Source organism: Nothobranchius furzeri, chromosome 19 (genome assembly GCF_043380555.1).
Source record: "Nothobranchius furzeri strain GRZ-AD chromosome 19, NfurGRZ-RIMD1, whole genome shotgun sequence".
NCBI lineage: Eukaryota > Metazoa > Chordata > Actinopteri > Cyprinodontiformes > Nothobranchiidae > Nothobranchius > Nothobranchius furzeri.
Window position 1 is genome coordinate 25,789,901 of NC_091759.1, and position 14,022 is coordinate 25,803,922.

Sequence of the window (14,022 nt, forward strand, 5' to 3'; positions counted from 1 at the left end):
GCGAGTTTTGCGCCGAGCGGTCGTGTAGTGTACCGGGGGTTACGAGAGGCGATTAACACCACATGACCAGCCGCCGATCAGCAGTTGTGAGGTCGCAGGGACTTCTGGTGTGTTTAATATTTCGCTCGTCTCTCGTGAGGGTATCGCACTGTTGAAGCGGCGCTGCGAGCAGCTACGATCCAAAAAGTATCAGAACCGCTCACGGCGCATGCGCGCGCAATCCTGCATCAACGCCGGCCGCTCGCTCGCTATTTCCCTAATAACACACGCTGTTCGTTTTTGTTTCTACACGTTTTTTTTTTTTACTCACAAAGATTGTCAAGAAAGCGTGTTTGTCGTGTTCGTGTCAAATTAAACTGATCACTAAACACAGATTCACTTTCTTTATTTCGTTTTCCTCCTCCAACCCCCATAAATCCCTGTGTGTCCTCCTGCAGCGCTCCCGAAGGACAACAGGCAAAACAAGACAAAAAAGTCTGACGTGTTGAGTAAAAACTGCTATTTTTAGCACATTTTTAGGGCCGACGTGTTGCTACCAGACGTACAGTGTGAGCACACGACTCGTGAGATCTGCTCTGCGAGGAAGTCGTACAGTTTGAGCTGAAGCTGAACGCTACGAGTGAAAAAGTCGCACAGTGTCCGCCCGGCTTTAGTGATTCAAAGAGCTTACAGATCACATGGCTAGATCAGTTTCATGCAGCACTTAAAGTATATTTGACTCATTTTACTTTACACCTTTTAGCTTTCACCAGCACATCAACATCAGAAGTCACATCCTGAGTGGCGGCCATCTTCAGGATGTGATTCAAGTTCTTGTGTGAGCCTTGAGCGCAGCTTTATTTATACTCATTACAGAGAAAACTAGCTCACAAAGATGAGTTCATTTTCACTCTACATTGTAAAGTATGAAAACAAAGTTTACACAACCATCCCGCGGGCCGGATTTAACCCGCTTGCGGGCCGGATTCGGCCCGCGGGCTGCATCTTTGACACCCCTGGTCTAGACTATTACACATTTATTAGAAGAGGGTCAGAAGCTGCTGAAGTCGGCCCTGAAAACCAGATCTGCGTGTTTTCCTTCCATATTTCAGCTTGAGCTATTTTTGCGTTTTGGACCTTCAGTAAACCAGTCCAGACACACTTCCCTCCATGTTTTACGACCCACTCGTCTCCTGTTGGGCTGAATTGATGATTTCATTTCCTGTTCTGCAGCTGAAACACCTTCTGACTCATGATCCTGGCTTACTGAATAGAAAAGCTAAATGAAGAATGTTTATTCTGACGTTAGTGAACAACAGACCCACTCTTGTGATCCCACGGTGGAGTTTTAATAAATTCACTTTCATGAAGAAGAAAACAAAAGAGAAAAAGTTAAACCTATCGGTTACAGAACCATTTAAGTGGTGGCTGAACCTCAGAAGGCTACATGGATGCGTTTGTTAGTTTCTGCTCGGTTTGACAGTCTGGATGTTCTTCTGAAACCAGCATGTTGACCACCTGAGCAGCGGGTGGTTCTGGTGCCGTCTGGGTCACAGCTTTTGGTCGTGTCTTCCTGGGGGCCAGCACCAGGGAGTACCCGGGTTTGACCCGAGGGAGTGCGAGCTTCAGCTTCAGCACCATCTGGGTGGTGGTCTGGAGAACACAGTCCAGTCTGGGGTCCGGGTTGTTCAGAACCATCTTCTGGTAGACCAACTCACAGCGAATAGCCTCTTGTTTCTCAACTCGGGGTTTCTCCTCGAGCTGCAGCAGCAGTTTGTCGACGTCCTGTTGGGTCTTGCACGGACCTCCGTTTCTGCTGACAGTCGCTGAGATGTAATCCAGGTCCATGTTCACCTCCACCGCCTCCTCGTTGGCCGGTTTGGAACCTTTCTTCGTCTGAGGGCTCTGATGCTCCTTCTGGCCCAAAAGGGAACCGGTTCCACCTGAAACCCCATCATCACTGTCACCAGACGAACTCAACTTAACTTCATCCTCCACGGAGCTGTCCCACTGGCTGGTCTTTGAGGAAGCCTCCTTGCCGGGTTTTCTCTTCTGGTACAGATCCTCGTAACTGAAGGGATAGTCCGCCATGAGGACGGAGAACGTGCAGCTCACCAGCTGCAGGCGCACATCTTCGGAGGGGATTTGGGAGAAAACTCCTCCAGGTAAAAAGTCCTTCAGGTGTTCCTCGGTGACGGTAGCTATCACCTTGATGGTACCCTTCAGACACACCCTGATCAGCTCTCGGTTTGCGTGCCACTGCCCGCAGTAGTTAAACACTTCACCGAGGGCCTTCTCCTGCAGCGGGAATTGCTTGAAAACATTTGTGGTCTCCTCCGGTTCCAGCAGAGTTGAAGGATCTTTGGACCAGTCGAGGAACTTCTGGTAGAAACAGAGCAGGTACTGGCTGAAGAGCGAGTACTCCCCCCCACTATTCAGCAGCTGCCAGTAGGGGCCGAGGACCTTACAGTAAACGATGGCCAGAACACACACGAAGCTCTGGATGGTGGAGTCGTTAGCGTCTGCTGCTACGCTCTGCAGGATGATGTTGGGACAGGCCTCGTTGGTCATGGCCAGCAGGTCGGAGAAGAAGAGAGCTATCTCTTTGTGATGATGGATGAGTCCGGCTGCCGCTTCAAAGTAACCTTTGAAGCGGTTTGACAGGTTCACAGCCAGTTTGGAGGGGTTTCCCTTCTCCTTGCAGAACGCTACCCAGTGTTTCCTGTAGTTGGGCTTGCCGGGGCGGTGGGCGCTGCGGGGGCACAGGATGTCACAGGCCATGTGGACGTAACAACAAGTAGCGCTTTCAGGCAAACCCACAAAGTTCTTGAAGGTCGGTAGCTTGTCCCGGCCTAGCTTCTCTCCCGTGGACATGATGATGTCCTTCTCAAAGTTCAGGATCTGCTGCTCGATCGCCTCATGCACGTGCACCAGGAAGTGTGCGTTGTAGTTTAGAAAGACGACGGGAGGCACAAGCGAACACTTGTGACGCAGCGCTCCGACCTTCCTCTCGAACTCCTCCATGGCCGGATGCTCCTTGTAAGTCAGGATGTAGTGGTTTTTCAGCAGGTCCAAGGAAATTTGCTTGCATGCTTCAATTTTGGCTCCAGAAACGTTCAGCAGCTTTTGGACCGTTAGCATGGCGATGTCCAGCAGCGTCAGAGAAACTCTGCTGTCCTCCGAGCTTGTTGCTCCACAGTTGGATTCATTCACGCCTTCATCAAACTTGATGTCACTGTGATGTTGGCTCCAAGCCACGTTGACCACCTCGGAGCCCTCGCCTTTTGAGACGTCATAACCCTCACACTCTTCTTTCACCACAACGTCGTAATCCTCTCTTCTGATGCGTTTCTTTGCGAGCTGCTTTGGTATTTTACTCGGAACCAGCTCAAACGGACTCTGAAGCAGCGCCTCGATCGCCGCGTTCTTTCTGTGCCGTCTGGTTTCGTAGTGGCCACAGTGCATTTTTAACTTCTTTATCTTGGGTTTGATGCTTTTATACGCCTTCTGGAGGTTTCCACTCGTACAAAACTCCGGGTTGAAGTTCTTCAGCCAGGTGACGATGACGACCGGGGAGAGCTTCTCCCTGGAGACAAAGTTGATCAGTTCAACAATCAGTCCATTGGTGACTTCCATGAACCGGGCTCGCTCCGAGAAGTCCTTCAGCTCCAACAGGTGCTGCCGCTCAACTCCAATGCTGTCGCATATCGGGCCGACAAAGTTGAAGTTGACGTTTGATTCCAGGAAGGTCAGCCTGGCATCAACGCCCAGACTCAACGTCGTTGCGATGCCTCGTTCAACCAAACACCGGAAGTCAGCCGACTGATGGCCGGGGAAGATTTTCTTCAGCCAGTGTACGATGGCAATCCAGGGGAAGTTGTTGTCTTCAACTATGAGTCCAACTTGAATCATGAACCTGTTTTTGCACGGCCCCTGTTCCAGATCCAGTCCCTCTCCAGACTGAGGGCCAATGAAGTCTGCAACGAGCTTCCAGTAATACTCATCTCCTGAAAACAGAAACGTTGGAGAGGAATCAGAAAAATGCTGCTTTGTAAAATATCACTCCCTCGTTTCTGAGCAGCTGTTCATCACTAAAAACTAAGAATAAATTCATCCAAGAACCCAAATGTGACCTGAAAATGCATCGTTTTCCACCCAGTTGGAACAAAAATCCTATTCTTCAGGGATGTTCCCGATACAACTTCTTCACTTCCGATACAATACCGATATTGCAGCCTTCTGTACTGACCGATACCGACATCAGTCCGACACCGACATCAGTCCGATACCGACATCAGTCTGATACCGACATCAGTCCGACACCGACATCAGTCTGATACAAAATCAGTCCGATACCGACATCAGTCCGATACCGACATCAGTCTGATACAAAATCAGTCCGATACCGACATCAGTCTGATACGAAATCAGTCCGACACCGACATCAGTCCGATACCGACATCAGTCCGATACTGACATCAGTCCGATAACGACATCAGTCTGATACCGACATCAGTCCGATACCGACATCAGTCCGATACCGACATCAGTCCGATACGACATCAGTCCGATACCGACATCAGTCCGATACTGACATCAGTCCGATACCGACATCAGTCCGATACCGACATCAGTCCGATACCGACATCAGTCCGATACCGACATCAGTCCGATACGACATCAGTCCGATACCGACATCAGTCCGATACCGACATCAGTCCGATACCGACATCAGTCCGATACCGACATCAGTCCGATACCGACATCAGTCCGATACCGACATCAGTCCGATACCGACATCAGTCCGATACCGACATCAGTCCGATACCGACATCAGTCCGATACCGACATCAGTCCGATACCGACATCAGTCCGATACCGACATCAGTCCGATACCGACATCAGTCCGATACGAAATCAGTCTGATACGAAATCAGTCCGACACCGACATCAGTCCGATACCGACATCAGTCCGATACCGACATCAGTCCGATACCGACATCAGTCCGATACCGACATCAGTCCGATACCGACATCAGTCCGATACCGACATCAGTCCGATACCGACATCAGTCCGATACCGACATCAGTCCGATACTGACATCAGTCCGATACTGACATCAGTCCGATACCGACATCAGTCCGATACCGACATCAGTCCGATACCGACATCAGTCCGATACCACATCAGTCCGATACCGACATCAGTCCGATACCGACATCAGTCCGATACCGACATCAGTCCGATACCGACATCAGTCCGATACCGACATCAGTCCGATACCGACATCAGTCCGATACCGACATCAGTCCGATACGACATCAGTCCGATACGACATCAGTCCGATACCGACATCAGTCCGATACCGACATCAGTCCGATACCGACATCAGTCCGATACCGACATCAGTCCGATACCGACATCAGTCCGATACCACATCAGTCCGATACCGACATCAGTCCGATACCGACATCAGTCCGATACCGACATCAGTCCGATACCGACATCAGTCCGATACCGACATCAGTCCGATACCGACATCAGTCCGATACCGACATCAGTCCGATACCGACATCAGTCCGATACCGACATCAGTCCGATACCGACATCAGTCCGATACCGACATCAGTCTGATACGAGATCCCACAGGTCAAGATCTACAGCCAGGTCAGCTTAACCTGGCTATGACACAACCTACAATATTTTCCCCTCACAGGAGACTTGAAGTCTACACGTAGTCCCTTTAAATCAGAGCTGCTTCCACACACCAGCTGGAATCAGAGGCTGACAGAGATAACAAAAGATAAACAATAACATTCTCCACTCCAAGGTCCTTCACAGAGAAACTCTTTTAAATGAACTCCTTTATTCCCAGAAGAAAGATTTTATAATTATATGCAATGAAACGTTCATTGATCTGTTTAATGATATATGCTTAGCATGTTTACTGGATGAGGTCATCATACAAGACAGTGTAAGGTTAAGTTAACGCATGACACATAGTTAACCTTTAGCCCAGATTCAGAGTCTCCAGCACAGAGGGTGTGTTCTGAGATGCTTGGTAACATCTCTCAAACTTGTCAGCCCCCGACTGGCTGGCCAAACCATAATATCAATTCTTTAAAACAAGATGGCTTTGGGTAATTTGTCAGTTCTAGCGCGAGCTTCAGACCGGCCATCTTTAGCACCTCTTTAACCAGCAAGGGTTTTGACACATCGTCAAACTCTTTTTAAATCTTTTTCGCACCTGCGAAGCTGAGAACAACAAGATAGTACCCGCAGTACCAAGCTGACGCAAACTCCTTCAGAGTTATTTTTAAGGTGCTCGGTTCATCTATCGTTGACCCGGAGACATCCCAGGACTGATATGGTCGCATCAAGGTTTCTCTACGAACCACGTGCAGTGGGGTCGTCGGCTCCTTGACATCTCGGATCCAAATGGGGGTCTTCAGAACATCTGGAGGTGAACTTTAAAATATTCCAGGGAATTCTGACTGCTGGGAAAGCTTGAAAGTGGTTTTCCCCCCAGATATTTAGTGTGAAAAAACTCAACTTACTCAGATTAGCTTCAGTTACAACCGCTTTCCCATGAAAGGATAAGTCTCGACCTTCCTCCATAACCTGTTAAAATAGACAAACTTATTTTATTATCCTCAGAAGACCGCTTTAAATCAGGACTGTCGTCCGTTCTGTGTACTTCTTCCATTGTTTTAATGTTTATAGACAGCTTACACAGAATGCCTGTCTATAAGCTTTAAAACCAACAGGTATTAAAATAGGTGGATGAAGTAATAAAAGTCTATGATCCTTTATCGTCATATAGAGTGAAATGTTGTGGTTATTGTGGTTTATCCACATCTGATCAGAACCTTTACGGTCCTGAAGGTCTGACTGTTGCAGCTTTGCATAAACATCAACACCCTGACTCGTTTCTGTAGTTAGCAGATGCCCACGGACCTCCGTCACCATCTTTGTCTCACTTTAACAACTAACCTACGCGGCTTTTACGTGTCTTTTAGTTACACACGATAATGTGAAAAACGCAGGCTCTCCAGCGGGATTCAGCTTTCAGCTACAAACAGAATCCAGCTCCACTCGAGCCTGCACGTCTACATGCTAGCAGTTAGCCTCTTTGAGCTACTTGTTCTGTTAGCATCTACTGTACTGGCCGGAAGTACAACTAGGTAGACGAATTAAACAGTCGAGCTAAATACTCGGACGTCATCCTGTTACATCTGGAAATGAAACAGATTTCAAAAGAAGACAAGTTTACCCCGAGACGACCACAACTTTGCAATGAGGTGAAAACAAACGGGAAACTCTGTTCTCCACTGTGATTGGTCAGTTTTACAGAAGGTGGGCATATTTTGAGGCATTGACCAATCAAGTGAGAGAGCGTGTTTTGGTAAAGATGGAAGGCGGGGCAAACAGGAATATTTTAGCCTATCAAAGTTAAATTATGATTCAGCAATTGGTCAAATTTGTAGAAGGCGGGTCAAAGTGAAGATTTCCACCAATCACGAGCGGGACACGAACTGCATTCTGGGGTTTTTCAACGATTTGGGCAGGTACAACAGAAAAGCTGTAAAATGAAGGTAAACGTTTTTTTTTAAATGTGAAACATAACTGGATATTATCGTTACTACCCAGGTAATGTTCGTTTAACAGTCGTGGTCGTCTTCTGTGTTCAACCCTAACGCTTATTCGGCTACACCATTTTCTTCCGTTTGTAAACATTTGGAGATGCGCGCGCAGCTTAATGGTATGGATCGAAATTGTAATAAAGTCTTAATTCAAAGTGTCCAATAGACAAATGCCGTAATAATGTGTGGGGCTAAGATCAGCCTAAGTCCCAACAAGACAGCCGTTTTTGGTTAAACCGCACATTAGCTTAAGCTAACATCTCTGGCCTTACGTCTCTTTGTGTTTTAAATCCTCGCCTGTTTGAATTTAAACGCGTTATTTTCATGGTTTTGCTTCCAAATGAAACTAAAATTGGTTCAAGCACAACAGTAATTTTATTAGACAAGATGAGGAAACACATTTGAACATATAACCTTGAATGTTTTGTTGTAACGGTTTAATAAGTCAATCATGGAGCAGGTGTGCTGCTAAAGTGGCCCTCTGACCACCCTAGGGCCTCAGGACGCCGGTGTCTGTCTCCATGTCTCCAGGTGAGAGACGGGGACACCCTGGACAGGTCTCTAGTCCATCACTGGGACATGAATCTCCACTTAACCCAACAGAGTTTTGGTCCATTCATCCTTTCTGCTGCACATTTGAATAACTACAGGATTTTAAGGATGTAGAAGTTTTCTAGAATAAGTCGATTTTTAAGTTCTGTGACCGTTTTCACAGCGACGCAGCTGCTCCCAGGTTGATCTAACTCATCCATCTTTCTTTTTAGATTTTAATGCCTTTCTGACGGTTAAAGTCAAGATGGCAGAAGTGATGGAGGCCTCCGTCTCTGACAGGAAAGAGGAGGGTGCAGCAGCCAATCAGGGAGAAGATGGACCAAAGTTAAAAAGAGCATCACTGAAAAGAAAGTCGGAGGTGAAAACAAAAAAGCAGAAAAGGGTCCGGTTATCCAGATCTCATCAGCCCGACTACACCGTCCACCAAGGAGAGGACATGCTCCTGGTCATATCCAACGCCTCGTCTCAGTACATTGGCTCAGGCTGGACTCCCAGGAAGAAAGGAAGCAGAAAGAGGAAGGTGGCTACAGGGAAGTTCAGACCAAACCAGATGAGGACAAAAAAGACAACCGGTTCCAAACCTAAACTGGAAAATGGTCCTGCTAAGGAGGACAATTGGGTCAAGAAACCGTCTGTGTCTCAGACAGACGTGAGGGACAGATGGGGACAAACTCTACCTGAAGAGGTGCTGGTCAATATCTTTCAGATGGTGGTTGTTCAGGATGGCGCCGTGCCATTTTTATGCAGGTATTCCACTTTGTTGGGTTTACACTCAGCTGTCTGGTCTGGCCGGTTATCGGGTTTCTGTGGGAACATTCTTAACAATAGAGACGTTACCCGGCCAGCATCCTTAGCCTGTGATTGACAGGTGTGTGTCATCTCCACAGGTTACAGAAGCCAATGAGTCTGTTTTAAGTTTCTGATCTGAGACCCGTGAGCCCAAACCTGTCTGAACAGCCCGATCGTGGTTCTGCTGTGTTTGTGATGCAGGGTGGGAAGAGTCTGCCGCCTGTGGAACGCTGCAGCCTCCAGCCCGGTTCTGTGGCGCCGGGTCACCGTGGGTCACTGCTGGGTCGATCCAGGCAAGATTCGGCTTCCCAACACTGAGAGGAAGATTCAGGACACCGTTACCTGGCTGGCACAGAACAGGTCTGGCTTTGGACTGTTGCTCATGTGACCCGTAAGGGAGATGAATAATCATAATCTGTGCTTTATGTTTACTTGTAGATGTTTTTATCCGTAGATGATGCTGTCGGTTAACCAGTTAAACTCCAGAAAGTCTCCAGATTTGGCACCTTAGAAGGAAAAAGAACCGTTTTACGTTGGAGGAGATTAGTTTGAATGTTCCGACGGAGTAAATGTGTCTCTTCTCCTCAGGTTCTCGCAGCTGAGAGACTTTTCTCTCTGTCACTGGAAGAAAAACGCTGACTTCATGATAGAGGTGAGCTTCACCAGCGGGAGCTGAAACCATTCATCTGAACAGGAACTGCTGGAGTTGATGAAGTTTCTCTCCTCGTGTGTTTGCTCCCGTTCAGGCGGTGTCACGGTTCTGTCCGCAGCTCCGCTCCCTCCGGCTGTCCTACTGTAAAAGCGTGACGGCCAAGGCCTTCCGCTGCCTGGGTCTGCACAGCCGCTGCCTCCAGAGCATCGACCTGCAGCAGTCGGAGGTAAACGTCGGCGCGTCGTCCACGTTCGTGTTTCTGTGCAGAGCAGCGAGCAGGTCTGTGCTTCCGGTTGTTGGTAGAAACAAACACCAGTGAGTACTGGAGCTGCCGTCCCAGCGACCCGGACTCTGATGATGTTGTGTGTGGAAGTTTGAGACAAACGGATGGATTTAACCCATTTAAGGCTGAAACAGAACCAAATGAGGAAAAGGTGAAGCCGTGAATAAAAACGGTGATTTAAGTACGATGTGTTTTTCTGGGAGGGTTTGAACGTGTTTGGAAACAAACCATCCCAACCAACCACCGCCCAGAGCCAGGACCAGCACCAGACCGCTGTGAACACACACCTGTATGCTCCGGAGCACTGACCAGGTTCATCTGGATTACCAGGACGAACCCCAACCCCGGTGTGAATTAAGACTCGTTGTTGTTGGAGTTAATGTGAGACGAACTTCAGGTTAAATAAACCACGCAGCTTTTCCGGCTTCAGGAATGCCTCTAATGGAATGTTCGTGGATGTTTTCTGATGAGAAGCCAACCGCTCGAAGCTCCGCTTCGGACCTGTTTAACTCCAGATCCTAAACGATGTTCCCACTCTGGAACTGTAGTTTCAGGTTGAAGGGCTGCTGGAGTTTCTGGAAAATCACGGGAAGCAGATCAGACAGATCCTGTTCACCCACGGACTGAAGAATGACCGCGTCCTGGCAGCCGTCTCTGTAAACGCCAACTCCTCTTTCTGCTTTTCAAAGTTAGTGCAGTCGGATCACTCAGCATGGCTTTTGTTTTTCCAGCGGGGATGCTGTCCGGACCTGGAGCTGCTGGAAGTCAACAAAAGGCTGGACAGTAAAGACGGGGAACTTCCTGTTTGTATGCAGCAGCTCCAGATGGCGTGTCCCAAACTGAAGGTAGACATAAAATCTCTTATCTGAGACTCTGAGAGTGGAGAACAAATATCCTAACGATTGCAGCTCTCTGGAGTCTCGTCTCCGTTTTTCATCATGTGTCTTGCTGTAAAAAGCTCATTTCTGGGAACGTTGGAGCTGATTTTCATTTTTCCAGGATTATTTATTTAATTCTATTTAAAGTGACTAATAAAAAAGTCTTTTGGAGGCAGAAATTGTTAAAAACAGCTCTGACATCTGAATAATGAGGAGAGGCTCAAAGATAATGAGACAGTTGGTGATTTAGATGTTTGAAAGGGTTTAATTGGTTTATTTCACTGCACTGATTTAAAGCTTCTCCATGAACAACGATTTTGTCCGTTTCCTCCGGCAGACGTTCCGGATGCTAAACGTCAGACCTCTCCATAAGATGATGCGTAACGGCGCCGCTTCATCGACCGGCTCAGGCTTCCCGCTGCTGGAGGAGCTTTGCATCGCCACTACAGCGTATTCCTACATGACCGACCGGGATTTGAGGGAGGTTCTGTTCGGATCCACCAAACTGAGAGTTCTGGATCTGCGAGGCTGCTCCAGGATCACGCCTTCCGCTCTGGCAGCGCTTCCATGTCCCGGTAGCAAAGACAACGTTTGTTTTTTAACTTCAGGGATCGTGTGTTGGTGCTGCAGGTCCAAAGCTCAGACAAACTTGATGTTTGCATAAACAGATAAAAATTGAAAAAATAGCATCGAGTTGATATTTAATTTTATTTTTTTATTTAACACAAAAAATATTCTGATGTCCTGAGAAGCTGAATCCCGACCTCGTCCTCAGGAAATTATTTATTCATGAAAAAATTATTTAAAATTTGTTAGAAACACGACATATAAAATAGTTTTGTGTGTTTAACTGAAGACTGTTTAGTCACAGATGACTAGTTTAGTCACAGATGTCATCCAATGTTTTATGTCTTCAAGACAAGCCTGTAGTCTACCCAACCGGTTAGGTTCATCAGGGTTAATGGGTAGATATAGCTGAGCATCGTCAGCATAACAGTGGAAGTTTATCCCATGCTGTCTAATGATTTTACCAATTGGGAGCATATATATAGTAAATGAATTGGTCCAAACACTGAACCCTGTGGTACTCCACAAGTAACCCTGGAGTATGAAGAAGATTTGTCATGTACGTTTACAAAAGGAAATCTGTCAGACAGGTAGGATTTAAACCAGCCTAACGCTGTTCCTTTGATCCCTACAACATGTTCAAGTCTTTCTAAAAGAACATTGTGATCTACTGTGTCAAAGGCAGCTAGTTTTGTCATAGATGACTAGTTTAGTCACAGATGACTGGTTTACCTGTAGATGACTAGTTTAGTCATAGATGAGTGGTTTACCTGTAGATGACTAGTTTAGTCATAGATGAGTGGTTTACCTGTAGATGACTAGTTTAGTCATAGATGAGTGGTTTAGTTGTAGATGACTAGTTTAGTCATAGATGAGTGGTTTACCTGTAGATGACTAGTTTAGTCATAGATGAGTGGTTTACCTGTAGATGACTAGTTTAGTCATAGATGAGTGGTTTAGTTGTAGATGACTAGTTTAGTCATAGATGAGTGGTTTAGTTGTAGATGACTAGTTTAGTCATAGATGAGTGGTTTACCTGTAGATGACTAGTTTAGTCATAGATGAGTGGTTTACCTGTAGATGACTAGTTTAGTCATAGATGAGTGGTTTACCTGTAGATGACTAGTTTAGTCATAGATGAGTGGTTTACCTGTAGATGACTAGTTTAGTCATAGATGAGTGGTTTAGTTGTAGATGACTAGTTTAGTCATAGATGAGTGGTTTACCTGTAGATGACTAGTTTAGTCATAGATGAGTGGTTTACCTGTAGATGACTAGTTTAGTCATAGATGAGTGGTTTACCTGTAGATGACTAGTTTAGTCATAGATGAGTGGTTTAGTTGTAGATGACTAGTTTAGTCATAGATGAGTGGTTTACCTGTAGATGACTAGTTTAGTCATAGATGAGTGGTTTACCTGTAGATGACTAGTTTAGTCATAGATGAGTGGTTTACCTGTAGATGACTAGTTTAGTCATAGATGAGTGGTTTACCTGTAGATGACTAGTTTAGTCATAGATGAGTGGTTTACCTGTAGATGACTAGTTTAGTCATAGATGAGTGGTTTACCTGTAGATGACTAGTTTAGTCATAGATGAGTGGTTTACCTGTAGATGACTAGTTTAGTCATAGATGAGTGGTTTAGTTGTAGATGACTAGTTTAGTCATAGATGAGTGGTTTAGTTGTAGATGACTAGTTTAGTCATAGATGAGTGGTTTACCTGTAGATGACTAGTTTAGTCATAGATGAGTGGTTTACCTGTAGATGACTAGTTTAGTCATAGATGAGTGGTTTACCTGTAGATGACTAGTTTAGTCATAGATGAGTGGTTTACCTGTAGATGACTAGTTTAGTCATAGATGAGTGGTTTAGTTGTAGATGACTAGTTTAGTCATAGATGAGTGGTTTACCTGTAGATGACTAGTTTAGTCATAGATGAGTGGTTTAGTTGTAGATGACTAGTTTAGTCATAGATGAGTGGTTTACCTGTAGATGACTAGTTTAGTCATAGATGAGTGGTTTACCTGTAGATGACTAGTTTAGTCATAGATGAGTGGTTTACCTGTAGATGACTAGTTTAGTCATAGATGAGTGGTTTACCTGTAGATGACTAGTTTAGTCATAGATGAGTGGTTTACCTGTAGATGACTAGTTTAGTCATAGATGAGTGGTTTAGTTGTAGATGACTAGTTTAGTCATAGATGAGTGGTTTACCTGTAGATGACTAGTTTAGTCATAGATGAGTGGTTTAGTTGTAGATGACTAGTTTAGTCATAGATGAGTGGTTTACCTGTAGATGACTAGTTTAGTCATAGATGAGTGGTTTACCTGTAGATGACTAGTTTAGTCATAGATGAGTGGTTTACCTGTAGATGACTAGTTTAGTCATAGATGAGTGGTTTACCTGTAGATGACTAGTTTAGTCATAGATGAGTGGTTTACCTGTAGATGACTAGTTTAGTCATAGATGAGTGGTTTAGTTGTAGATGACTAGTTTAGTCATAGATGAGTGGTTTACCTGTAGATGACTAGTTTAGTCATAGATGAGTGGTTTACCTGTAGATGACTAGTTTAGTCATAGATGAGTGGTTTAGTTGTAGATGACTAGTTTAGTCATAGATGAGTGGTTTAGTTGTAGATGACTAGTTTAGTCATAGATGAGTGGTTTACCTGTAGAT

At 45.8% G+C, this 14,022-nt stretch overlaps 2 protein-coding genes across 5 annotated transcripts in view; one reads left to right on the forward strand and one right to left on the reverse strand.

Annotated features, from left to right (window-relative positions):
- Positions 1–1,306: 1,306 nt before the first annotated feature.
- On the reverse strand, positions 1,307–7,335 carry LOC107394910 (uncharacterized). The gene is made up of 3 exons (XM_015974096.3): positions 7,254–7,335; positions 6,538–6,601; positions 1,307–3,986 (listed from the first exon to the last, which is right to left on the reverse strand). Exons 2-3 carry the CDS (start codon positions 6,596–6,598, stop codon positions 1,423–1,425), a joined length of 2,625 nt encoding a protein of 874 aa, XP_015829582.1. The 5' UTR covers positions 6,599–6,601; positions 7,254–7,335; the 3' UTR covers positions 1,307–1,422.
- A 136-nt stretch (positions 7,336–7,471) lies between these two features.
- Positions 7,472–14,022, forward strand: part of fbxl6 (F-box and leucine-rich repeat protein 6) — a 28,488-nt gene continuing 21,937 nt past the window's right edge. For 2 of the 4 annotated variants that reach the window (XM_015974097.3, XM_015974098.3), the window contains exons 1-8: positions 7,709–7,742; positions 8,388–8,922; positions 9,166–9,324; positions 9,553–9,616; positions 9,711–9,842; positions 10,448–10,555; positions 10,631–10,744; positions 11,115–11,352. In XM_015974097.3, coding sequence (XP_015829583.1) covers positions 7,724–7,742; positions 8,388–8,922; positions 9,166–9,324; positions 9,553–9,616; positions 9,711–9,842; positions 10,448–10,555; positions 10,631–10,744; positions 11,115–11,352 — 1,369 coding nt within the window. In that variant the 5' untranslated portion in view covers positions 7,709–7,723. Of the gene's footprint in view, positions 7,631–7,708; positions 7,743–8,387; positions 8,923–9,165; positions 9,325–9,552; positions 9,617–9,710; positions 9,843–10,447; positions 10,556–10,630; positions 10,745–11,114; positions 11,353–14,022 lie in introns of those variants that run through there. The other 2 variants (XM_015974099.3, XM_015974100.3) reach the window with 2 other exon arrangements.